The sequence below is a fragment of the Camarhynchus parvulus genome, chromosome 1A (genome assembly GCF_901933205.1).
Source record: "Camarhynchus parvulus chromosome 1A, STF_HiC, whole genome shotgun sequence".
Taxonomy (NCBI): Eukaryota; Metazoa; Chordata; class Aves; order Passeriformes; family Thraupidae; genus Camarhynchus; species Camarhynchus parvulus.
This window is the reverse complement of record NC_044586.1, coordinates 36,145,499-36,171,451: the sequence shown is the minus strand read 5'-3', so window position 1 is coordinate 36,171,451 and position 25,953 is coordinate 36,145,499. Positions and strand designations below refer to the sequence as shown.

At 40.3% G+C, this 25,953-nt stretch overlaps 1 protein-coding gene across 4 annotated transcripts in view; it reads left to right on the top strand.

Annotated features, from left to right (window-relative positions):
* The first annotated feature begins 17,785 nt into the window (after positions 1–17,785).
* CPSF6 (cleavage and polyadenylation specific factor 6) overlaps positions 17,786–25,953 on the top strand; it is a 31,580-nt gene continuing 23,412 nt past the window's right edge. For all 4 annotated transcript variants that reach the window (XM_030961087.1, XM_030961086.1, XM_030961085.1 and 1 more), the window contains exon 1: positions 17,786–17,924. In XM_030961087.1, the coding sequence (XP_030816947.1) occupies positions 17,865–17,924 (60 nt within the window). In that variant the 5' untranslated portion in view covers positions 17,786–17,864. The remainder of the gene's footprint in view (positions 17,925–25,953) is intronic.

The window sequence follows — 25,953 nt, the reverse complement described above, 5'->3', positions numbered from 1 at the left end:
ACTCAGTAGATGAAGAGATATAGGAATGTCTTACTGCATGGAGGTTTGGTAAGGAATTGCAAGTTTAGGGGTGTGGAAATATGAACACTGTTTTCTACGGAGTAATGCAGTGCACTTGAAAATTGACGGGATTTTTCTTTTTTTTTTTTTCCTTGGCTCTCAGCTGCCCTTAGGAAGGCATTTAGGAAGGACTTTGCCTCCTGAACCCTTGAGACTGGCACCAACAGATGTGAACATTTAAGCATGGGTTTCTTGACTCTATTTTGCTCCCCTTTCACAAAGACAAATTAATTTGTAAGATCAAAACACAATCAAAATGTTGGTGTCAGTTGCTTTCTCTAAACAAAAATGCCAAGCAATATAGCTAAAAACTGTGCTGAACTTTTGCTCTGCTCAGAAAAAATAAGATGCATGGATGGATGGATGGATAGACAGATGCACTAAACATTTCACCCCATACTTGAAAGCTAATGAAAAACACATTTTGTGGCTTTGACAAATTAACAGAGCAGAGCAACATAGTTTTATATCTTATTTCCTGTTTTTCTAGTGCGTTTTGGCTTGGAAAGCAAACAGACTTGTGCACAGATGAATAATGTGTTTAGATTTAGATTTGGCCAGAAAAGGAAGTCACGGAAGACCTTTTTACTTGGATGGAAATAGTGTATGTTACTCTGATGTTACTCAGTGGGATTCAGCTCTGTTGCTGCTTTCACAGCTGATTGCAATGTGCTAATGTCCTGGTGCCAAATCTCAAATGGCTCAGTGAAGTCAGTGGGAGTTTCAACTAAGTCGAATCTAAATGACATCTGAAGAAGGATGTTAGGATTTGCTTTGTCACAAGATCTTCACTGGCACCCTAAAGCCTTTACACCCTGAAAAAAAAGCATTTCGGAAGACTCCTTAACACTCTGTAACTGAGATGGTTTCTGGAGCATGGACAGGCACTTAGGAAAACATCTGTAGGACCGTTTTTCAGTAACCCCATGAAACCACAGTGCAAAGGGCATTTCAAGGACAGACTAGAGTTGTAGCACACAGCATGGATTTCAGGCAAGCTCTCAGGGTGAGCAGGGTAGCATGCAGAAGACTGTCCATGTCAGACCCATCCATCTTCTCATGCTGGCCCTTTTACATGAATTAGGAAAGAGGGATGGTCTGTACAGCAGGATCGGGAATTCAGTGTTTCAAACAAAATCATCAGCTTTATTCTCAGCTGAGATTCCTGTTAATAAAAAGCAGAAACTCACGCCCTAGCTTTTGTGGGTTTAATTATCATCCTTCTGTAGAAGGTATTGATCTGGGTGGAATAAAACTCCTGAGGCTGACTTTTACCAGGGCCCTTTTACAGTGTCAAAACCCTCTTTGACAGTATAAAACCAAGTTCATAGTTTTATGGGATTATACAATGGCCTCAGCTGCTATTTATATGATTTTTAAGTAGTTGCATTTTTCAAAATGTTTCAGGCCTGTGTAGCCAGAAAATGTGAACTATATGTATCTAAACTAGCATACCAACAAAAATAACTTTTACTATTTTTAATTCCTCTATTTTTAAACTAGTCCCATGAATCATCATGTTCTGGGGTCTCTGGAGTTTTGAAGGGTTGTGATTCACATCACTTCCCAGCTCCAGAGGCTAAGAACTGTTCAGTGTTCTCCTCTCATTGAAATTTCCATTAAGTATAAAGATTAGCATTAGACTGCTATGACAGCTTTGTAATCAGAACTTCCTTTCACAAGAAGCTGGCTGGAGCCACAGATGTTTCTTGTATTACATATCATAAAATACTCACCTGAATGTACAGATTATAGTCTTTTTTAGACATTAATCTGATTTGGGTGTTGGCCAGCTGGACATTTTTGAGGCACTTTGTTTAATCAGCAGTCCTCTGCCTTCTCTTCGTCCTTCCACAAGTATGTATACTTATACACACACAGAACAGCTCAAAGACGTAATTCAGGAATCCTGGTATGAATATTTTGAAGTATCCACATGAAGCCTTGTACGCTTCAGACCTGTGTGTGTCACAGACATCTCTTTGTGAAAAATCTTCTCTTTAGGATTTTTTCCTTCTGAGAAGCTGTGGCCTCAGAAACAGACATAAACAATAGGTTATCTGCTGCTGTAGAATGCAACAGGTCCGTCTGGATTGGACCATCTTGGATGTTTAGAGTTAATGGCCAATCCAGGACGGAGCGGCTTTTGTTATCATTCTTTACTTTCTATTCTTAGCTTAGCAGCTTCTAGAAATCTTTCCTTCCTTTTCTTTTTAGTATAGTTATAATATATGTATATACCATAAAATAATAAATCAAGCCTTCTGAAATATGGAGTCAGATCTACGTCTCTTCCCTCATCCTGAAAACCCTTGTGACCACCGTCACATGTGTGTGTTGCTGAACACAGCACTGGCTCACTGGCATACCCCATGTGGTAGGCTGACCCTGGCTGGATGCCAGGTACCCACTGAAGCTGCTCCATCACTCCCCTCCCCAGGCTCGTGGGTAGAGATAAGGGAGAGATCCTTCACTCATTACTGTCACAGGCAAAACAGACTTGACTTTTCCAAATTTATTGAATTTACTAAAAATCAAACCAGAGTAGGATAATGAGAAGCAGGCTGCAGTTCTTTGTGAACTCCATGATCCCCACGGGTTCATAGCCTCCTTTGGGCATCCGCCTGCTCTGGTGTGGGGTCATCCACAGGCTGCAGGTGCATTTCTGTTCCACCATGGCCTTCCATGGGCTGCAGGGGCACAGCTGCATCACCATGGGCTGCACCACAGGCTGCAGGGGAACCTGCTTCTGTGCCTGGAGCACCTCCTCCCCCTCCATCTTCTCTGACCTTGATGTCTGCAGAGCAGTTTCTCTCATGCATTCAGGCTCCTCTGTGCTCTGACTGCAATTACTCCTGTGCAGTTACTCCTTTCCCCTCCTTAAACACATTATGTCAAAACTGCTGTCACTGATGGGCTCAGCCTTGGCCAGCAGTGAGTCCATCCTGAAGTGGGCTGACATTGACTCTGTTGGACATGGAGGGAGCTTCTGGCAGTTCCTTAAAGAAATCACCCCTGTAGCCCCCCTGCTACCAAAACATTGCCTCACAAACTCCACACACACCAGTATATGCACACACATTTTTCACACTGAGGGAAGTCAAACAACAGAACAGATTTTCCAGAGATGCTGGGCAGCCTCCATCTTTCAAAGTTTTCAAGACTCAGTGTAACAACCCTTGAGTAACCTCTTATGAACTCATGGCTCATGTTGCTTGGAGCAGCCTCTGGGCTGCAGACTTCCTGACATGTCTTCCAGTTTCAGTTATTGAGTAATCTTGGGATTCTAGGACTATGCAGTGGATAGTTAGAGAGATATAAAATATTTTTTTCAGTGGCTTTGGGGATAAATATTAAATAATTTATACACTGCTGCATTATAAATCCTGGTTGTGTAAACCAATGAAATCCATCCAATATCCTTGTTTTCCTTGAAGTTACAGTATTAATTTTAACTATTCCAACTAAGAATGCAGAGAGTTTAAATGTTTTTACAAAGTATCTTTGAAAATACACATTGAAGTTACCTTTCCTCCCCACCCACCCTGGAATGCATAGGGAAAACATTCCAGTCTCTCCAGTTATCATAATTGCAAGCTCCCAGTATGTGGGATTAAGAGTAGAGGTGTACCTGTTCGCACGCAGAAGGGTGGAAGTACAGGCTATGAACCAAAGGGAAATCCCAACAGACAAAAGAATGATGAATGCAAGAGAGGAGGAGAACAAACATCTGGTGATATCTTCCCTCACTCAGTACAATACTGTTTGTTGCTGTCCTGAGAGTCTCTGTTGCCAGCCATGCACAGACCATACAGCTCCCACCGATTCCCTTACAAAGCATTCCATGCCTCCTGTAACAGGTTTGCTCTATTACCTATTGGTCTCAGGTTAATAATCCATCCTTTTTCTGCCCTACAAGGACAGACTATTTCTAGCCCCTCAGTTTACAGCTCCTCAGAGTTCACACCCTTTTCATCCTGTCTCTCATGAGCTTTTGCAGTGCCCTTTCCAGAAAAAAATAAACTTTCAGATTGCACAGTGATTAGAGAGATTATCCACATTAAACATTCCCTTGTGAGCATGAACACAACAAAAGCTCAAGCTCATTTGAGAAACTCAAGCACTCTGCTCTAACTGGGAGAGGTATTGCCTATTTCCTGCAGAAGTGGCCTTTTTACTCCCCTGTTAGATTTAATCAACCATTTGTGTCCATCATCTTTTGCTTCCTGAGGTTTGCATGAATTTCGAAAGCTGCAGCTGAACCAGGATTATATTAGTTTCTAGGGGTTTTTTACACTCCCGATCTATTTATCTCATGCTTAGCCTATTCTGAGATCCAACTAACAATTAAAAGCTGACACCTATTTTTTATGTTGGTAAAGCATTACCTAAAATATCTGAAAGCAAACAGAAAGGTCTGCTGTTTCTTCAGGATATTGCTCCCTGATGTTCCTCCCACTTCATCCACACAGACACTAAAATGACACAATATAAGATAGAACCTGAAGAAATGTTCATTTACTTGGAGATTTTACTCCAGTGCAGAGAACTGTGGAAGTCATAAATCTTTTTTACATAATCACCCCCCTTTTCCAGCCAAGTTTCCTTTTGTCCCAACAAGTTATCTACAGGACACTGTTTGATCCAATATTTTGTTTCTAAGATAAATATTTTGATACTTTCTCTCCTTTCAGAAATTACAGGCAATGAGTTGTTTTCAATCAAGGATAAAGAGTTTGCTGAGGACTTGGGAGATGCTTTAGAAGTTGGGTAAAAAAACAGTTGAAAACTCTGATATCTTTGGCACAGCACCAAGCATTACAAAAGCAAAAACCCATGTGATTACCCATTACTGGCATCTCCAAATGAAAGTGTTACATTGAAGTCTTCCCTCCTACTTCCTTAAGCTTTTCTGTTAAGTGAATGTGCTTCATTTGGCATATGGCTGTTAAATTCATCATAGCAGGTGTAATATCAACATGCCCACAGGAAAACAGTAACTTACCGAGTACTTAAATGCTGAATTTCCCATAAAAATTAAAGAAAAATTAACAAAAACCACCAGTAAATCTCATGTCAGTCATGGTCAATATGGTCACATATCAAGTAATATGTGAAATCAAAGAATTATTTTAAAATTACTATTTGTGGTAAGGACACTAAACACAATATAAAACACCAAGAATTTCTCCTCCTTTACAAAAAAAAAAAAAAAAAAAAAAAAAAAAACACCCCAGGACAAAAAAGCCCTAGATTAAGAAACATCTTTGACTGTATATGAAAATGTGTTCCCCATAATAGGAAAGCAAACAAGTATCATTTTGATCTGTTGGCCACATTTCTTTGATCATACTGGTAAAAAATTTCACTGATTGTCAGATTATAACTGAGCCAGAGTGTACAGCAGCTCAGTACACAAATCTAGGTCTTAGAAAACATTTTAAAACACAAGGCTTCAATTTTATTCCAGTTTTGCATAGGTGTTCCATTCCCACAAAAGAAGTACAAAGGACAAATTTTTTCCAGCCTCAAATGAAGAGAAAGCTGATGATGTAAGAGCAGGGGTAGGCATTCTCTCCATTAATTTATTTTTTAAGAACTAAACTGTAATGCAAGTTTTGGGGGGCTAGAAAAGATACATGCAAATAGTGTGTTTAAAATGTGATAAAATCAATTTTAAATTAATTTTTGCATAAGCAGAATGTTAGTCTGAGTCACCCCAGAATCTTCAAGGGGTCAAAAGCAGAGAGTTACACTGCCTACCCATATGGAGTTGGTATTGAAGAATTCTTTTCCAAGTCTTTTCATAACCTCACAGGACTTGTGGAAGAAATAAAAAACTTAATATAAGCTCCGGCAGAGTAGAATCAAACAGAGATTCAGTACATACATGGCAAGCTTGTTTTAGTTTGTAAATCTGTTACGGTCAGATGAAAAGAATAATTCTGATTATAAAATTAATACAACCACTATTATAAAAATATATTTTCAAGATTATTCTTTCAATTATATATATTAATGGCTTAGAATAAACTACAAACATTTGGAGTTAAAGCAGTACCCTGGAGCTAAGGATTTTTATACTTTTGTTAAATCCTTGCAGTTTAGTGATGTAACTGTACCATCTGTAAACAAGTTACATATGTAATGTTTAAGTGAAATATATTTTAAAAATTATAGCAGCCCAAGAACATTCACATTGAATTAAAGCATCTGTTTCAGGACCCCCCTGGAAATGGAGTGAGTAAGCTTCCTCTGATGGTCAACTAACTTAATCTTGCTTGGAAGCCTATTACCAATAATAATACAAAGATTTTAAATATGAAGTATATGACACCTGTGAAACTACAGTGGACATATTTTCCTTCAAGATTTTCATTGCAGCTTTTTATTTTAAAATAGTCCTTGGCAACTGCTTTTTTTGGAACAAAATCCATGCCTGCAGTTTGCACTTATCTAGATTCACTCTTTTACTGTTTCAACTATTTATCTTATCCAGGCCCTGTTGTTTACTGTGTCAAATTATGTCTCAATTATGAATAGTTGCTCATCTGAGGTTTCCTTTGTAATTGTTTATGTGTCAAGGTAGAAAAAATAAATCAGTCTTCAGCAAAAAATACATTATGAGTAACGGTTCTGAGGATTTTCCTTCTCCTCATGGAAGCGTGCTCTCCGCTTTCATTCTGGCAATCTAGTGCACCCCAGTGCAAATGAATCACAGAAGATTCAGCTTTTGGAAAGGCTTTGTGAGTCTTTGCCAAATTAATAGTATTCCTAAGACAGCAATATCTTGTTCTCCTGACTTTCAGAATTAGCTGTTGTTGTCTTAAAATTCGTTTTGTTATACTAGAAAAAAACATGCCCTTGCATTATAGGAAATACTATCAGCAGCATAATTGTTTGATGAACACAGACATACAGACGCCAACTAAATATGGTAAAACATGCTGGAGTCCTTTCTGCATTTCATTTTGAACACTAGGAAAAAAACTTACACCTCAAGATCTGGTTTTATCTTGGCTGTGTATTAGTGAAGAAACAAAGGGCCATAGAAAACTAAAATTATCTTGAAGAAAGTGATGACCCTGATGGAATGCAGTAGCTGCCACAGCTGTATTTCTGTATGCACTGGACAATAAAATGATACATCGTGGGAAGATTTACATCTCTTATGCTTTCTTGTGGAATTCTTCCTCTGCCCCTTGGAGAGATTCAGCTTGTCTTTTAAATATATTATCAAACTAGAGAATTGATTTATTTACAGCTTTGTGATTTTTCTCAATTCACCAGAAAAAAAGATCAGTAACAAGAAAGAGGTTTAGTAACAGCTACAAATGCCTTATGTTGGTCTAACAATCTTTATTTTGGATATCGAACATAAAGGATTTTCCAAAGTATATATGACTTAACAGCAACCATCACTTCAGACCAAGCCTTTATTCTGTAAAACACCTGAATAACCTAAACAATAGAGGAAAGTGCACAGTTTTCTTCAAATAGGATATGCAGAACCAAAATATGCTCTAGGTGTATCTGAGACAAAGATACATTCCATATATAATGCAAGTCTCCTCTATAACACAGCCCCTGTGTGAATGAGGTGAAGTTATCTGGTCTCCTCTTCAATTTTCTATTTAGAAATAAGAATAACATTGCTATCCTACCTCCTGGGATATTATGAGAGCCCAAGCAGTAAAATATTTTGGGGTGCTCCAATATTAGGCATATAGAGTCAGATATATAATTCTAGATCAGATAAGTCCTATTAATGTGTAAATACCAAGTGCTTGCAGTATCTTTCCATTGTGATGTTATCCCCACAATTTCCAGCAAGACGTGACTGTTTCAGTTAGCAATAACAAGATAGCAAGTTTGGGTCATCATGTTGTATGTTGCTGGTAACAGCCCAAAACTGTAACAGAAGTTAATAAAGAAAACAAGATGCATGTGTTTTCAAACGAAATATTAAAAGTAACAAAAAAACTCTCTGAGTTGAAAAATGCAAGCAGATGGAAAAAACTATTATGGAAATGCATGATTCAGAGTTTTCCTAAGGAAACAATTTGACCTGAAAAATCTAAAAACATAATTCGGCCACAATACAGATGCATGCCAAAAGCCTGATCCTTACTCCTTGTTGGAGTGCTCTTTAAAGTTGCTTAAAGAATACTGTTTAGAGGCTTGTGAGATCCCCAGTCCACATGACTTACTCATTTGACTTAAGTTACAGTGCCATCTACTGTAGTAATAGACAGAGAGAGTCCAGATTTTTTCTAAAATTTCCCTCTCCTGAGTTTAGTTTTCATTTATATTCCACTGTAACTATAATCAAATCAATCTCTGAGTTTACAATCACTCAAAGTCATATCATATATGAATATAAATGGAAGGACATTCAGAGTTCAAACAGAAAAATTAGAATACAGTTTTAGGACAGATATATAAACTACAATGAAGATTTTTGAGGGTGTGTAAATCTTGCTTCAGAGTGCAGGATGGCCAAACAGAAGGCTTTTTTCTGTACTCCACTGGATGTACTTTCTTTTAATCTTAAATATCTCCCTAAAAAAAGAGACGCCACGGAGTCGAATTTTGTGCCCATCTGCCAGAGTAGGAATGGAAATTTGTAGATTTCCATACACAGGAATCCCAGTGCTCCATACAACAAGCATGCATGAAATATCCCAGTACATTAACATTGCAATCTCAAAGACAGAACTGGGCATGGAAACCTTGTCCTTTTGTAGATAACGGGAACATACTGAAAGGACAGATTAGGTAAAGACACTTCCTCTGATTCAAGCAAGATAAAGGCAGAGAGAGGGAAGTTTTCAGAGATCTTTCAGGCATGCTGGTATCATGACTGGGACATAAACAGCTCTTCAGACAGGTGCAGTACACACACAGCTCAGATTTTGCTGCCCATGTTCATTGTGCTGCTGTAGTCTGGACAGCCCTGCAGAGTAATCAATGGTATGCAATCATCTAATTTTTCTACATGTTTGTTAAATCAGAGGTAATTATGTTCCAGAGACTCTCATGTAAATGTGTAAATACATCACATACTAGAATGAAATAAAAGGTGCTAGCACTATTTCTGTATCAGGCTTTAGTTTTCTAGATGCAAAGAAAGAAACCATGACCCTGAAAAGTGAGGTTTTGTATGATAATCATAATTTTTATGATTTCTGTTCATACTCTAGGCCACATCTACTAATTTACTGAACCTGCAGCCAAATGGTGTTTCATATTTTCTCAACACCTTTGCTACCAAATAAAGTCAGGAGAATTCACATCCAAAATGCACCTGGTTGTATCACCAAACATCAAATTTAATACAAGATTATACTGCTTTGTGTTTTAGACTGATGGAGCTCCCTTCTTTTTGTTCTCTACTTCTTCAAACCAGCCTGCCCTTCCTGCTGATTCCTCAGAACTTTAGGCAGCTGACAGTTGCACTGCAAAGGCTGCAGAGATTTACAGCTGGTTAATTCCCTCTTTCCAGTGAACTGCATTGTGCACCCTGCTCCTTTTCACTTGTATTGTGAATGTAAATGTTGGAAGTTTTACTGAGCAATGGAAAACAGACCTTAATAAAAGACACGGTGCTGTAGTTCACAGAGAGGTCATCTCATATAAAGACTGATGCTAGTTGTGTCTCAGATGGGGCTTCCCCTAAGGATTTAAATCCATATCAGCTGGTTTGACACTGGGCTTTTTAGTAAGCTGATGTGATATGTGTTACTGCTTGAAGACACTCCTGTTTGAAAGTCCTCTGTTAAACGTGTTTGTAGCACATACACCTGAAGGAAAAAGAAAAATAATTTTTCACTGGCTATAGCACCAGAACTTCTGGGGGGGAAAAGCCCAACAAAACTTGAACAAAACAGACAAGATAAGGTGCTAAGCAAGGCCTTATTTTCGCTATTGTTTGGAACCACAAACCAGAATCACCACTGAGAAAAGTCACCCTGCCCTTTCCAGACCCTTGTGTGTGCAGCCCCCACCACTCTCACCTAGTTGCACAAAGGATCCTAAAGCCTCATGTCAGCTTTATTCTTTTCACCCTTTTGAGTCAGATCACTGCTGTGACCCAGTTCACCACGGTCTACACAAGTTAGGACTTTACTGCTAATTAAGAGAGTGCCGAGCAGTGCAGGGGGACTTGCAGCTACTTTCTTTACCGCTGGTCCCCTCCGGAGAATGTCTCCTTCCTCCCCACAAATCCCTGGCCCTTGAACAGTTCACACATAGTACCACTGTGGGCCCAAGTCATAACTGCTCTCTTGTCTACTTTTCCTCAGTTCAAAGAGTCTGAAAGAATGGGATGGCCATGTTGCAGCTTTCCAGGAGAGGTTTTCTATTGCATGAAACAGTGAGAATGTGTGGCACGCTCTGCGATACCACAGCCAGGGAGGGCATTGATAATAGGATAGAGGGATCCAGAATTAACAAACTCTTATCTGTCCCACCCAGTCAGGGGTGCTCAGGATCAAACTGTATCATGAGCCAGCCACTGCACACAAGGAAGATGCAGGCAGAGGAGGAGGGATTGCAGAAGGCCAGCTCCCTTTCCTCCAGGGGCAGTCTCCACTTGAGTGCTTGGAGCACTTCAGCTGCTCTTGGAAGGGTGCTGTGAATCCCCTAGCAATGATGTGTAATAAACTTATCTTACAGAAAGGGTATGTCATTCCAAGGAGTTAAAAACTGCTGAGTTGGCTTTGGGAAATGTAAAAGATGGGTGAGCACTGGTGAGCATCAGTTCAGAAAATAAATTGCTTAGTTTCAGTAAACCAGGGCTCTGTTTACTGCTCAGGGCAGAGCAATTGAGTCTCTACCATGGATGAAAGCCTGCCAACTAAAAGCTGTTGCAGTTCATCAGTACGAAATTATATGTTGGTGATACTGAATCTTTACAGGTTCAGCCTTGGGGCAGAGAACATTATTTGGGGTGTGTGGCAGTAGACAGCAACCTTACTGCCTCTGCTAAAAAAAAATACCAAGTTTATCTTCAGAGCCATTCATTTTTAGTTGCCATAGAAACCACCATTAGAGCCATTTTATATCTAGCTGACAAACCCCATATTTTCTGATATGTCTTGCTTTCTTTTTTTCTTTTTTTTATCTTTTAATGTCTGATTTTTAATTCAATGCAAAATGTCTGACAGAGACATAACTCCTACCTGAAACACAGATACAATTTCTTTTATTTTTGTCTGTGAATTTCTCCATTGCTCCTAATATATAAGTGCTCAATTCATAATAAAATTATATACTTCTACTTGAAAATAAAGAAAAGGAATAAAGACACATATATGAAACAAGATTACAATTATAGGAACTGTTTTTTTCTCTTGCAATAAAGTATCAGATTAATATTAGGATGAGATCTTTCTTCTATTAGATTCCCAACTGTTCTCCTAATTTGCTCCTCTTCAGTTATCCCAAATGGATTCCAGGCACAAACCAGGAGTATATATTTAGTTACTTGCATTTTAAATTAGTCAAATTACTTTTTTTTTTGGTGAATGTTTTCATTGATTGAGGTGTTCTTCCACTAATTCTGAAATTTTCTAGGTTTTTTTTTTCTTTAGTATTGATATCTTGTGACTTCACGCCTGCAGGAAGAGAAAAACAATATTTTTTAAAATATGCATTGATTTTGAGCAACTCAAGTATAAAAAGATGCTAAACTTCACCAGTGTTTCCTGACTACTGCTGGTACTGCAATGACTGACATTCTAGATGTCTGATTCTCACTAATTCAATAGGTACTTTTGGAAATTTGAGCTCAAATGTCTCCTTTTGATTAAAATAATTGTCATGGTACTCTTAACTAACTTACAGAGAGAGAGTTAATGAATAAATCATAGCACTTGTAAATTGTATAATTAGTTCAGATTTAAAGTGTTGGGAAAATGCTAAGTATTTATGAGTATTTTATGTATTTTCTGTAACTCAAAATGAATTTGGGCTAATTCAGAATGAGACCTTCTATGCCAGAAGTTAATTATTACATATGGAAATTTTTTATTCCTAAGATACCCCTAAAATTCCTAAAGAACTAACCTTGCTGAGAATAAGGAATACTTTTCTGCCACTAAGCTGTTAACAGCAAAAGGATGTTCTATTCAGACCCATGAAAACAATGCTGAAGCAGTCCTTGAGAATGGCCTGGGAAACCATAACTTTGCTGTATAACATACAAGTATTCTGACAGTAAACCTGGTGGAATCAGCCCAACAGTGCACATGGCTTTCATCAATTCATATTTTGCTTATTTTCTTCCCTTTGTGGTGTTTAAGTCTAAACCTCTGTCCTGTAACAACTGCAATCAATGCACACATAATTGTTTTATAGTGATGGCTCCTCCTCTGGGGTGAGTCCCTGATTTGTAGAGCAGAAAGAAGCTGCCATGGGACTTATAATAGTTATTTATTCTGCAGCATCCTCAAGACCAAATCCCTTGCTATCTGTGCAGCCTCATGTCCCTGGCACTCCCAGGGGTTGTTGGAAGGAAAACCTGACCCTCTGTTCCTCTCTTCTGTCTCTGCAGGCAGGATGGTCCCTGTGGAAGCTGCAGATGAGAGTGATCCCTGTTCCCTATAGCACTTCTGCAAAGGTACCTGGCACAGCCCATCCCATGGTACCTCCCTGCCATACCCCAGCACAGCCACTCCTGAAAATGTCAGTGGCACAAATGGGACAGCCTCTCTCAAAATCTTGGTGCCACAAATGAGACACTCAGCTTTTCTAGTGCTATCCCAGCAGTGGCATACGGGCTGGGACCTGCTGTCCTGTCTCTACAGCAGGAGCAGGAGCTCACAGAGGGCATAGGCAGGGGCATGTCCTCTGTGCCCCTTGCCAAGTGCTCATGTGAACATCACTCAGCAGAGCTGCAGGGACGTGGATCAGGACCAGAGCGAGAATGTTGGCCTGCTCTTTGAATAAGAGACATTGCTTTCCAGTTCCAGACTCATTCTGCTTATTTATAATACAGTAATGACAGATACTACCCCTCCTGAAATCTAGAAGTGTTCAAGTTTAAAAAAGACCAAACCTGAATATGATGGAGTAGCGTTCTCTTCTCTGAAACTCTATCTCTAAAAAGAACTCTATCTGAGCTTTGTCAAGCTCAGCTTGACAAAGAGGAAGCCTGGAGAACAGACTTGTGCCAGCTTCTGCTCAAAGCACTAAGGCATGCACAATGCATGAGTGAGCAGTGAAGATTTTATCCAAATTCAGAGTGACTCTTGGTATCAGAAGTAAACAGAAACTAATGTAACAAAGTTATCCTTGAGCTTAAATTATTTGAAATATCAAAGAACATCCTAAAGTGGTCTTCGTGGTGCTGTTCCTTTATTTGTATATGCATACAGCCAATACAGAGAGATAAAGATGTGTTTAATGCTGTTAACAAGTTTAGGGGGTTTCAATCAATTTAGAAGAGGAGTTGAACTGCAGAAGGGAAAAATAGATTAGTGACAGTCTTAAGGGTAAAAATGAAATTTTAGAGACAGGTTTTTAAACAAGGGAAATGGAAGTTATCATAAAATAGGATGTGATATTAAGCTGAAAATTCAATTTCATACTTTTTCTGAAGGTAACTGAGCCCTCTGATTAGCAGCTCATATGAAAGTGGATTCAAATGAGGCAATTGAATTTATTATCACCTTTTGCACTATACTTACCTTCTCTAATAAACTTTTCTGCCTTGAGGGTTAGAATATGCATACCATTTGCAAATCATATCCTGATTAACCATAATTTTCAACTTTTCTGGCTCTGAACCAGAGTGAACAGTTGAACCAAGAGAATCAGCAGACTGACAGGCACTTAGAGAGGGGACAAAAGATGGAGCACAATGCTCACATGTATGATTCCAAAACAATTGAATACCTATAAAAAGACAACTCTGAGCAAGCAATGAATAATGCCAGCTATTTTCCTACAATAGCTCTGTCAGTAGGAGTTCTTGTAGATGCCCTTTGGATGCAGTTTTATATTACACTTAATCCAATCTAACTGTGAGCTGCAACCAAAAGATGAGGTAATATTCCCTCTTTCCCAGCACAGCCTGGTGTTACCTTTGTTGGGAACACAATTGGCTCTTTTCATGTCAGCCTGCAGTTACACAAGAGTTAACAAAACCTGAAATTTTGGCCTCTGAAAGCAAATATGCAGATTTGTGCCTATTTGCCATCTCATTTAGGATATAATATTTTTTCCCACTTTTTGTCTGTGGAATAAACTAAGGCATTTCAGTGGAAAAAAACGATTTATTGTAGCTTAGAGTGTACAGACATTCACCTTTTGGATATTTTACTGTGAGAAAAACAATAAAATGGCCTGTAGAGTGGCTCCAAGAGGATTTGGAAAGATCAAAGCTTTCAGGACTACAAGTAAAGAAACAAAACATATTCATTGCAGTTGGACTGACATAGCTAGGACATAAGTTTATATAACAAAATATACATTACATTTCTCAACTAAGCTGAGGTCTCCTCTGATTTTGAGTACTATCCTGATTAACACAGTGCTTTTTTACAGCTTATCTTTTCATTTTGTTGCCTATAACATTACTGCATGAACAGTTTATGCTGACATTGAAATGAAAGTCCATTTGAAAATTCCTGCACCATTCTCAGTCTTGATTCCTTAGGCGAATTTATTCTACATAAATTTATTTTTCAAAATATAAATACAAATTTTTGCCATGCTGATATTGGCAAAAATAGGTTAATGTTTAAAAAGGACTATTATATTGAAACTGGTTCTGCCACTCTTAACTAAAGTAATATATGTAAATATTTTTGAGATAATCACATACAATACAAAGGGCTGGGAAAATAGCTCTCCTCCCCTTTGTCTTGCAGCAGGAACATCCTAATAGAAAATGGTCTGAAATGCTTTGAAGAGGAAGGTATGGAGAGTTCTGTTAGCTAACAAGATGTGTGTCACAAGATCCTCAGAGAACCAGCTGCTGCTTTTATGTTCAAAATGAGGATTATACCTGAATTTGCATCGTTAACAGCACAAGAGACCAAAGGAGCAATATACAAATAAATAGACTTCCGTGGATCCACGAGAAAGAGGGGCTTGTAGGCTACCTTCTTATGTAGAACGGCTACAGTCCCTTTCCCCCCTTCTTTTGCTATTAAGGGAGCTCCAGCTGTCATCATCAAATGACAGAACATCCCACGGTGTGAAAGAAGAACCGAAGGAAGACGCCAGTTCATCTGCTGCCCTTTGTTCCCGTGGTGGGCTGAGGCTTTGGAAGGTGTGCAATTACTTCATGAGTAGGGGCTCCTTCTGTCCCCAACAAAACTTATGAGGACACTTCTCCAAGACCATGTTGTACTGCCAAAAATTCTTTCTCTCATGATCACATTTCTGTTTCCAGCCCTCCTTCACCTCAGCCTCCTGAATTTTACTGTGTGAAGGACAGCAACATTCTGTCTAAATAATTTAAATGTATACAATACATAAAGCATTAATATTTTCACTGGAGTAGATCAACTCTGAAGTTGCTCCTTTGAGGTACAGTAATTCACAAAGAAGCTATTGATGACCACAAGAAAAGGAAGACATATTTAGTAAGTCTACTCATGGAAAAAATGAAAACACAACAGGAATTAAATAGAACAGCTTGCATAATATTTAGTCTTCTACACTGCCTACAGGATTTGCTTAGTAATGCGCATACAAGAATAAAAATTGTCATAATCTACTCTATAAATGATTGTGGACAATAAATCTAGCAAGTCAAACTATTAAAGAAGGCTCCAAAGTGGAAAAGCCCCCTGAGCATGAAACAGCATATGGGGGGTCCATGGGCTTCACTGATCATCCTTCATTATTGCAATGAGCACAGCAGAGGCTGATGTCTTTCCCTGCCTCTTCAGAGGCCCCAGATGAGATTGTTCAAATGCCAGTGGTAATCCCTGAGGTGGTTCTGAGGTGATGATGATGACTTTTTCATTCATATTTCATTTCCTCGCCCTTTTAAACTATCTATGGGTAATACTCAGGAGCATATAAAACATTCCATTGCACACGACCTACTATCTGCTGTTATTTTTTAATCTGGTCATTAGGATAGCAAGGCACTTCTTGAGTTCAGCAACTTTATTTAGCATGTCCAGAAGTGGTAACTGTCAGAGTGTTTCACTTTATTCTCTAGAAGACTAGTTTCTAAATCAGTCCACCATTAGGCAAGTATGTGAACCCAGTCAGATCTCAATACTTTAACAGTATCTGCATGGAATGTGAGAAATCCAGAAGAGTGGATTCTCCTTGCAAAACCAATCAATCATTTCATTCACCAGCAACTTGTGCATTCATAGATGTGAACATGTACTTTTAACCTGTGATCAAATGTAGTAGTATAAATCATAACTGCAACCAACAGTAGAAGTTCAATTAAGATGTCTTGATTTTTGTTCCTAACTACCACCTCTAAAATCTTTTTTTTTCAGATGACACTCAGAACATTACCAAAAGGCTCACAATCTGCTAGTTTGTTTAAACTAGAAACTTCAATAAAAAACCCTTAAATATAGTATTTCCATCTTCTGGAATTAACAGCAGGAATGACACAATATAGTATTTCCATCTTCTGGAATTAACAGCAGGAATGACACAAGATCTGCAGTTGATAAATTCATCATGTCACGAGTTGGATAAGAACACCAGGAATAACCCAAGCATCTCCATACCTGAAATATATCTAGACTGTCAGCAGGTGTGCTCCATAATACATCCTTTGTTTTGTATTCCTGATTTTTTAGCTATTTTGTGGTCTATTCATATTTCTTTTCCATGGGCACATAAGTGTGGGATTGCAAGATAGACAGAGATGATGTGCACACAGGCCCAGGACCCAAGATGAAGCCAGTACACTTTGGATGCTGATCAACACACTGTGAAGTACTCCCAGTCATGAAAAAAGAAACTTGAGTCAAGCTAAAAATAACATTTTTATTCATTGCAATGATGTTGTTACATTATTTTAATTCAGTCTGAGAAGCACAGGCTTATTGTCAGCTTGTGATAAAGTAAAAAAAGCAGGTTTATTTTTGGATGTGGAACATAATGTACAAAGCAGAACATAACCTATTATGAAGAGCATTATGTGCACTGTGCTTCATATACCAGGAGATGCTGTTTCTAAAAATCACCTGGAGCTGAAACATGGATCCGGGTAACAGAACATTCATTCAAAATTAATTTGAACCTGTCTTGCAACCCTAACAGTTCTGAATGCACAACAAAAACAAACCGAAAAAAGAACACCGCTTGATGTGACACTAATTATCTTCACTTTGTGATGTTGAAAAGAGAGCTCTGCAGCAGCACAGTATAGCTCTGGCTAAATGCAGTTCGGCGTGTGCCTGTTCTGTGTCTTTTCCGCGCATTTTACTGCGCTCCGGAGCGCAGCGCTGCGCAGCACGGTGCTCATGTTTCAGCCGAGAATTTCGGTCCCGGGCTGTTGAGCACCCAGCGCCCTGCGTGCGGCACACGAGCCCGTGCCCCGCAGCGCCGGCGCGGACCGCACTGCCCGGTTCGGCCCGGCCCCGCCCAGCTCTCTGCCGTACCGGGCCGGGCCGAGCCGAGCTGTGAGGCGGCCCCGGAGGGCGGGGAGCGCCCGGGGCGGGGCGGGAGGAGCGGCCCTATGCCCGCCGCCGGCGGAAGCCCCGTCGCGCCGCCGCGGAAGTGACGCCGCGCTCCGCCTCCCCGCTCCCTCCCCCTCCCGGCGGCGGCTCGGGAGCCGGGCGCGGCTGGCGGTGGCCCCGGGTGGGACCATGGCGGACGGCGTGGACCACATCGACATCTACGCCGATGTGGGCGAGGAGTTCAACCAGGTACGCGCGGCCGGCGGGCGCGGCCTCTCCGCCGCTCTCCCCGCCCTCGCCCGCCTTCGTAGCCGCGCCGCCTGCAGGGCCTCAGCGCGGCGGCCGCGCCGCCGCCATTGTTCGGGCGCTCCCGCCGCCGCCGAGCGCGGGGCTGCGCGGGGCCGGGGCGGGCGCGGCCTCACGCCCGGGCCGCGGGTGCCGGCGGCGGGCCCGACTGGGCGGAGAGCGCGTCTGGTGCTGAGAGGCGGCCGCTGCCGGCGGGCTAGTCGCGCCGGGGCCGAGCGCCTTCCTTCCTTCCTTCCCTCGCTTTTTCGGTTCTTACCAGCCTTCCGCCCTCTCGGCCTTCCCTTCTCAGGGGCCGCTCCAGAGGGCTCTCCCGTGCCGGCTGGGCGGACGGGACCCCCCCCGGATGCGGCGGGGAGAGCGGCCCCTTCCCGCCGGCGGCCGAGGGGAAGCGCTGCCATTGTTCGCAGATGAATCAAAAAGCCGCCGAGCGGTGGCTGCTTCTCGGCCGCGCTTTGCGGGGGAGGCGGAACTCGTGCGGCTTTATTCTGCATCGCTGGAGAAAGTATCCGGCTTTTTGTATTTTCTTTTTTGTTTGTTTTTCTTGCTTGTTATTATCTTTCATTTTAAAAAGTGGCGCAAGCCTTTTTTAGAGGACGAATTCATATTTGTGGAGGAAATATAGATGAAATAAACAACTTAACAGGATTATAAGTAGTTTCCTAGTTTTTACACTTTTCTAGTTTTTTCTTCTTTTTTCGCCACTCATCTTTACCAAATAGCCGTGTGCCAGCTTTCCTACCGAAACGCGGTGTTTGTATCAGTTTTGCATGCCATCTGTCCTGTTAGCGAGTGCTGCCCTTCTCCAGGTTGAGTTGCCCCAATCGCTTTGTTCCTGCCCCAGAGCACAAATAACCGGGAACAACTGCACTTTCACGCACTTACGGGGCCCAGCTGTATACCCTACAGTGAACTGGGAAATAAGTAATGGCTTTGGAATTCACAGGTGGTATGTAACTTTCTTAGCAAGTTGTAGCTTTCTCAGGAGACTATTTCTTCAGATATCGATTAATACAGTAATTCTGAGTATTAATAATCTCATAAAGGTGTACTATGAAAGACTGCCATACTAAAAGGAGATGATGAAAAACGCTGATTTGCTCTTATCTTGTCTGCATGTGAAGGTTTCTCCCTTAGAATTGAAGACCCACTGTATGAATTTAAAAAGGAATGAACCCTAGGACAGAGCATTCAGCAGAAGAGTACGTTTTTTGTGATTCTGTGATAACTTGAATTTGGTTTAGTCGATTCTAGATAAAGCTGATAACAAAGCAGATTTTTCAGGGAAAAAAACCCTCACTTGAATCTGGTATTGTTTGTGTAATTTCGTGTGTGCAGAAGCCCTCAGAGTAGAATAGTTATGTGCTGTAAGTATAGTGTAAAGAGATAGTGATGGGGGTGATCTGTTTCACTCACACGGGTCCTGGTCTACTCAGGTCATCATTACTGTTGATATTCTCTATAACCATGGTGGTATGAATGAAGAGAGTCTTGTGATAATTTAGTTTAGCTTAATCCAGCAGGCAGGGAAACCTTTTGCTTTTTTCACTGTATTCACCCCAGCTGATTCCCTCTTGGGTTTGCATTTCTGCAGTCTGTTGTTCCAGTTCATAAATCTTGCAAAATATAGGGCAGAAAGGTGAGAAGAGGCGCGTGCCCTTTTTCCATCAGCTTGAATTTGAGGGGTTTGTTTGTTTGTTTAGGGGTTTGCTTCTTTCTTGTTTGTTTGTTTTAGGGGGTTTTCTTCTGTGTTTTTTTCTGTGTCACACGCCCCCAAAAATAGCTGTTTGTTCTTTTCCAAATTTCATTTCTGTGACTTTCTATTTAAAGTATTATTGTTGAACTGAGCAAGTCTTGAGACAATACATAAGTTTTACTGTGCGAGATTGACGCCTCTGCACTCTCCTGTTTCCTTCTGTCATATATAAAAGAAGGCAAGTTGTATTAGTTGCTGCCTCTTAATTCTGACATCATTGAGCAAAGGTGCATAGAAACTTTTATTCATGAAGTGCTGTTCCTGATTTGAAGCTGACAGCTTAAATGGATAAGATGGAACATAATTCTGTGGATGTGTGAAGATGACAATTAAAAAATGCTTTAGGGAGAAAATGATTTGCGTTATTAATTTGGTTATGTAGAGAGCATTTTACAAACACTATATTTTTAAAATAAACTGTCTTTATCTGTTCAATGAATTTGGTTTTTGATTTTGTTGCTCTACAGTATTGTGACTTACTATTATTTTTTAAATTAGAGTATAGAAACCCTTTCCACTGGTTTTGGCGGTAACAGGGACTGAAAAATGTACTGTGGAGCTTGCTGTTCTTATGTATGCAGTACATAACTGTATTTATATCCAAGCTGGGACAAGACTTGTGTTTGGATCTGGAGTTAACCCTTCATTTAGGACTTGTGACTGGATAAACTTCCCTTGGTTGTTTTGTCGTGTTGTACATCTCAAGGTACTCATCCTTGAGGCTGTTCTGGGATTTTTAAATGTCTTTTTTCCAAGTACGTGGAGGATAAGGTTCTGCTTGATTAGTGCTAAATGAACCATAGTTTTTAAAGGTGAAATAAAGACCACAGAGCCATGGATTTACAAGCTGGCTAAGATGGATGACAGCTGTAAACTGTTTTGGGTTGTATTTAGTGTTGGTTGCAATGAGCTGACTAACTTGATATTGGATGTTTTGAGTGAAAATGCATCTTTGCTATTTCAGCTGAAGCTCATTGTCTGTCATTGTTGCCTCTTACTCTTTTATTAACTTATTGTTCATCAAAGTATTTTTTTTTTGTCCTTGGGCTAGCAGCTTTAGTCAATTTGGCTCTGACCAATTACATTTTTGCTTAAATTGTGGTTTCTTTTTTTTTTTTCTCTTTTTCTTGGAGAACTTGGTTGAGTAATTTTTCATTTTTTTCTTCTAAGCTGTCTTCCCTATCCAGCAGTCTTATCTATTTATTTAAAGTCTCATTTTGAGATGACAGCCTCATAAAAGTGGTACTTCCTGCATGCATTGCTTGTGCCCTGTTAGTAACAGGTATTGCATGGACTATTTTACCTTAAGCATCTCCCTACATGTTACACATCTTGCTCTTCAGGAGAGGGAGATCTGTGATGCTTGTTAGAACTGTTACCTGCATGCCAATAGCTGGAGATGGCATTCTCTCAAGGGCAGGAGACCCTCAGTAAGTTCGGGGTGCTTTAGGAAATATCAGGGTGTGGTTTTATACACAAAACCCTAGAATATTGCTGTGTGGTACAGAGATAATAAGGAGCTTGTGCAGGAGCCTTGAGGCTGCCTGCCGGTTTGGCCAACAAACCAGGTTGCTTTTTTATGGTCATGAAAATTTGACCATGCGTTATCAAGTTCCCTGATGCTCTGATCAGCTTTGCATTTTCCTGCTTGGCGGGTTTTTTCCGCATGTCCTTGTCCCTTCCTTGCATGTAGTTAAACAGTAAAAACTTTTATTGTACGCATGTAAAAATCTTTCTGATCAGAAAGAAGATGCAAAAGAATTTAAGCATATTGTATTTTAATGATGGGGAAAAGGTGCTTGCTTTGTTTATACTCTTAGTGAGTAAACTTGGGCAGTTGCATTGTGGATATGTCTAAACACGCCTGTAGTGTTCTGTTTTGATATTTAAATGCTAACAAATTAGGGATGAAAGACTTTTCATTTTGTATTTTGTAATTGGATAATAAAACTGATTTAGATGGAATAGCAGTTAAGAAGGTAATTATCTGAAAACTACAGTGTTTTAGGAATGTGTTAGTTACCGTCTTCAGATCTGTAGCACAAAGGAAATTTTTTTGTGTGTGATAATTAATAAAAGCTAGCATTTAGTGGCCAGTTAAAGCCAGTTATCAAGAACAACCTTTATATCAGAAAGACAGGTGTCTTATCATGAGAGGGGATGGACACCTTGTGGTATAATAAATTTCTGCTCGTAGGGCTGTTCTGGTCAGAAAAAACATAAGCTGGCAGACCTGTATGTGTTATAAAATATGTTCACAATGTGTGATGGCATATGCATTTTGTCAGTTCTGCTGAAAGGGGCCCTGGGAAGATGTAACTTCTGTATATTGGTAAATATCAAACGGCGGAAAAACTTCAGGCCTTCTTATCTGGCACCTCTTCACTTTGTTTTAACGTGAACAGTGATACTATGTATGTTTAGTTTGTGTTTTTGACTACTTGTGACTCTTTAGTTATTCTTTGTAACTCTGTGATTACTCTGTAATTTTTAGTTACAGGGGATCAGGTCGCTTAAATTTTAGTGCTGCGCCATTTGTCAGGCCAAGAGCATTTGGGCCTGTAGAGGAAATGTGAATCCTATGGTCTAACAAACTTGTCCACTTCTGCCATAGGCAGTTTGCTATCATAGAAGTAGCAAAGACCTCCTTTTTTGTTAATGTTCCAGTTTCTATGTTCAGACAGTTAATCAAAACTAGAAAGATTTTTGTTTGTGTGTTTAACTTGTTATTCTTCAGGACCTACAATTTTTTTTAAGTGAAGATACTAACATGTATTTAGAGTTTTTGACCACAAATATGGTAACATAAATGAAAAAAACAGTAAGGGGAAAACTGGATAGTTTAGTTGTTTGTTTGTTTGTTTTTTTCCCAGAAGCAACAGTAAATATTTTTCATGAAACTTTATTTGCATCGCTGATTTTCTAAATGTGTTTTTGGAGGCGTAAGTTGGTGTTTAATGCTTAAATTGGACAAAGTTCTGCAGAAAAGGCAAGTCTAACAGATGTATGGACAGCTTAAAGAAATTTTACATAACAACAAAAGCCATTTCCAAAACAGCGCTTGTAAAGGAAGTAAGTGGTTCTCTGCAGATCAGAGGAGCATGACCACTAAGTTCCAAATAAGAAATAACATGTTAAGTTTGTCCCTTCTGGACAGTGAAGTTCATTGTGTTCATGGCTTTCATATGGGAATGTTTCACCCAATTCCACCTATTAGCACAGAATGTGGAATTTCAGTCCTGATTTTATGATTAAGTATTTCAGACTGTGGTCTAGTTAAAACATAGGCTTTGGAAATGCATTGCTGTCTGATTTGGTTTTAGAGGGGGCCAGAACAGCAGTGCTCACTTTGTTTCTTAGCATGTTTATCTGCAAGATTGTGAGTTACAGTAATTGAGAAGAAATAATTTCTCTTCATGCTTGATGTTCTTGTATCTTAAAAAGTTGGAAGAGGTCAAAACTGGTTCCTGATACAGGCAGAGTATTTGTTTAAATAGCTGAGACTAGGGAAGTAACAATTCCTGTACTTTTTTCCCTCTTCTGCGTCTGGGAAGGAAGGGTGTGTTTAGGTAAGTTTCCACAGAACAGGTATGAAAGAGAAAGGGTTGTTGCATCTTGTGCAACATCCACCAGGACAGCTCTCTTCTGTTTACACTTGGAGTTGCTGGTTCAGATCATTCTTAATCATCAAAGCACACACCTTGCTGACAGATTGGTAACTGAATGAATTCCATGCTGGATGCAAAACCAGCACGATATGAGAAGAAAGTCTAGTGAACAACATCAGGTTTTCTCTTGTGTCCTTATTTAATTAAAGACCCTGGTGCTATTTGGCCTGCTCTGCCCCTCTCTCAATTACATGCAGACTCTGCTGCCTTAATAATTCTTTCCACTGATGGAGATCTGAAAGCCTGTGTGATACAAATGATCTGTTTCAGAGGAGTTTCTTGTTGCAGCAGAGCTGTGGACTGCTGCCCACTCTGGTGTCTTGGCAATGTTGACCTCAGAGAGATGGGTTAGTGTACATACATCTGCTGTAAGTTTGGTAATTGTGTTTTTGCATCTGTCTACCAAGACTAAATTCTACTTCCCTGAAGTAATCATTTGTATACATAGATGACTAGAGTTACTGCACATTTAGCAGAGGATTTCCTTAACTGCCCTGTGACATCAACCCAAATCTACCTGTAAGATGTCATGTTTGGGCATGTCTCAGGCAGTTCTGTGTACCTGATTTCATTAGCTATGATGGTAGGAGGAATCAAACTGAAAACTGGATAGACTAGGTGAAATATGAAACTCTTAATTTAATTGTGATAAGCTTACCTTTAGAAAGAGATTTTTCTGTTGAAGTTTATTGGGATGATGCAGTTTACTGAGGATTAAACACACTTGATTGACAATGCCAAAATTCAGTTCACCTGTTGGTTTTTTTTTTCTGAGTTATATTATTTGTTTTAGTTACACTTTCCCTGTATGAGCAGTAGTTGATAATATTTTTATATTTTTAAGATGGTGGATCTTCTTGGGTTTACAGCAAGCATTTCCACCTTTGTGGCCTGTGTTTTGTGGAGTCCAGTTTGGTTATCTCTTACTGCCATATATGGTACATTGAAGTGTTCTGTCTGGGATGCTTCTGTGAGTTTCTGGATACAAATTCATAGTGGGTGCTGAAATATCTCTGATACCAAAACCAGGCAGAGGCAGCTTCTGTTCTGCAGCAAGGTATGAGAGTACAGGGAGCTGAGGGAAGTTGGCTCAGAGGGGCAATTGCTGCTTGTGGGCGGACTGGGCATTGGTCAGCATGTGGGGAGCATCAGTGGTTGTGCATCACTTGACTGGCTTGTGCATTATTTCATCCCTTTTTGTTGTCTTCTTTTTGATCATCACCATTATTCTTTCTATATTTTACTTTATTTCAGTTATTAAACTGTTCTAGTCTCAACCCACGAGTTTTACCTTTTCACAGATTCTCTTCCCCTGTTCCACAGGATTTGGGGGATGGAGTGAGCAAATGCCTGTGTGGTACTTAGTTACCAGCTGGAGTTAAAGCACAATAGCCCTTTTTTGGTCACCCATCATGGGGCTTGACAGGTTGAGAAAACAACAAATCTGACCAGAACATGCTAGAACAAAATTGCTTTAAGCATTTGTTAATTAGTTTAATAGTCGTTGGACACAATGTTGATTTTATGCTCTCAACTCTCGAGCAGTTCTTCTCAGAGCTCCATTGTTTAACTTACTTCCATTGTATGCTTCCTGTTGTGTTGTTTTTCACCTGTGGGAACTGGTCTGATGTTGTTGTGTTGTGTTTTAACATGAGCAGTCTGGTCTGCTGGAAGATATTCCTGCCCACAGCAGGGGGTTTGTAACTAGATGATTTTTAAGGTTTCTTCTAACCCAAGGCATTTGATGATCTTGTGAGCACTAGCATAGGATACTACAGAATTGCTGGTTGTGAAAGTAATCTGTTACTTGTACTCAGCTCTGCTATCATCTTTGTACTTTGTGAGTGATCTATTGTAAACTATTAATGATTACACCTTTTACCTTTCATCCTCTGAGAATTAAACCGTGGAGGAGTCATGATGCTACATATTCCCCTTCTCTGCCAGACTAATGACAGTAGCTCTTGGAAAATTTTGAATATCCTTGGGATGTTGAAACGTGGCCCTATTGCCAGGAATCGTGATTGTGTGCCAGGTCTTGTTTAGGGTTAGACAACTCTTTGCAGCTACTCAAACCCTGTGACAGGCACTGTGGCTACTCAGGCCTCTGTGGCAGGTGCTCAGACCCTTGCAATGGGTGATGCAGCTGACCCAGAGCACCAGCCCCTGCTGGTATCAGTCCCGCCTCTCACCAGGAGAAATGGACAGAAGAGAGTTTGTTTAGCAAAGGGGAACAAAGCAGGGCCATCACAAGAGCAGGAGGAAGAGGTGGAACAAGAGGGAACCACTCGGTTCCTATCCCTGAGAGAGCTGTGGGATATGCAAAGAGATTTCAGCCATCACCCAGGTGAGCAGGTGATCACCTGACTGCTGGGATGCTGGGGAACAGGGCTGAGCCTGGAATTAGAGGAAAGGGAAACCAAGCAGCTGGGATCACTTTGTAAGGAAGGGGGCATTGACAAGGTGATTGGCAAAGGGCCTCAGCCTTTGGGAGGTGACTCCTGTGCAGTGTGAAGGAAAGACATCCCTTCAAGGAAGATGTTCCTGTCAC